General features: G+C 68.0%; 1 protein-coding gene across 1 annotated transcript in view; it reads left to right on the top strand.

The window, feature by feature from the left end:
- Window positions 1–52: 52 nt before the first annotated feature.
- Window positions 53–650, top strand: part of LOC113205301 (calcium-activated potassium channel slowpoke) — a gene marked incomplete at its 3' end in the record, with an annotated part of 72767 nt that continues 72169 nt past the window's right edge. The window contains 1 exon segment of the mRNA XM_052267930.1: window positions 53–574. Coding sequence (XP_052123890.1) covers window positions 248–574 — 327 coding nt within the window.

Here is a 650-nt window from a genome sequence, read left to right as displayed (position 1 = left end):
GCGGCCCCCGCGGGCCCCGGGCCCACGCCGCCCTCACGCCGCCCCCCGCGAGCGCGCTGGCGGCCCCGGCCCCAGTGGTCCGTCGGACAGGCTGCGAGGCGGTCGGCGGCACGGCGCTGCTCCCTCGGCAGGCTGGTCAGGCAGGCAGCCAGGGCAGGCAGCCAGAGCAGGCAGGCAGAGGCGGGCGGGCGCGGCGCCCTAGGGGTAACAGTGGCCTCGACGAGAGTGGGACGCCATGGGGTAGAGGATGACAGAGGAGCCGCTACTAGACCTGACGAGCGACGTCCCGACCACCGTCGCCACCAACGAGTGCCTGCAGGTGCGCCGCTACTGGTGCTTCCTGCTCTCGAGCATCGTCACCTTCCTCGCCGGACTCCTCATCGTGCTGCTATGGCGCGCCTTCGCGCTGCTGTGCTGCCGGTCGGAGCCCGAGCTCGGGCCCAACGACCCCAAGCAGAAGGAGCAGAAGGCCGCCCGCCAGAACAAGCAGGAGTTCGAGGGCAACTTCATGACGGAGGCCAAGGACTGGGCCGGAGAGCTCATCTCCGGACAGACCACCACCGGCCGCATCCTGGTGAGTACCCTCGAACCACCTCGGGTAGGGCTACGGGTTTTTATATTAAAAAAAAATTGTAACCTATCGCGAAATT

Source organism: Frankliniella occidentalis, unplaced genomic scaffold, assembly GCF_000697945.3.
Source record: "Frankliniella occidentalis isolate FOCC.00 unplaced genomic scaffold, Focc_3.1 Scaffold61, whole genome shotgun sequence".
Classification (NCBI taxonomy): domain Eukaryota; kingdom Metazoa; phylum Arthropoda; class Insecta; order Thysanoptera; family Thripidae; genus Frankliniella; species Frankliniella occidentalis.
Note: the sequence above shows the minus strand (reverse complement) of the source record. Positions and strands in the feature narration are given on the sequence as shown.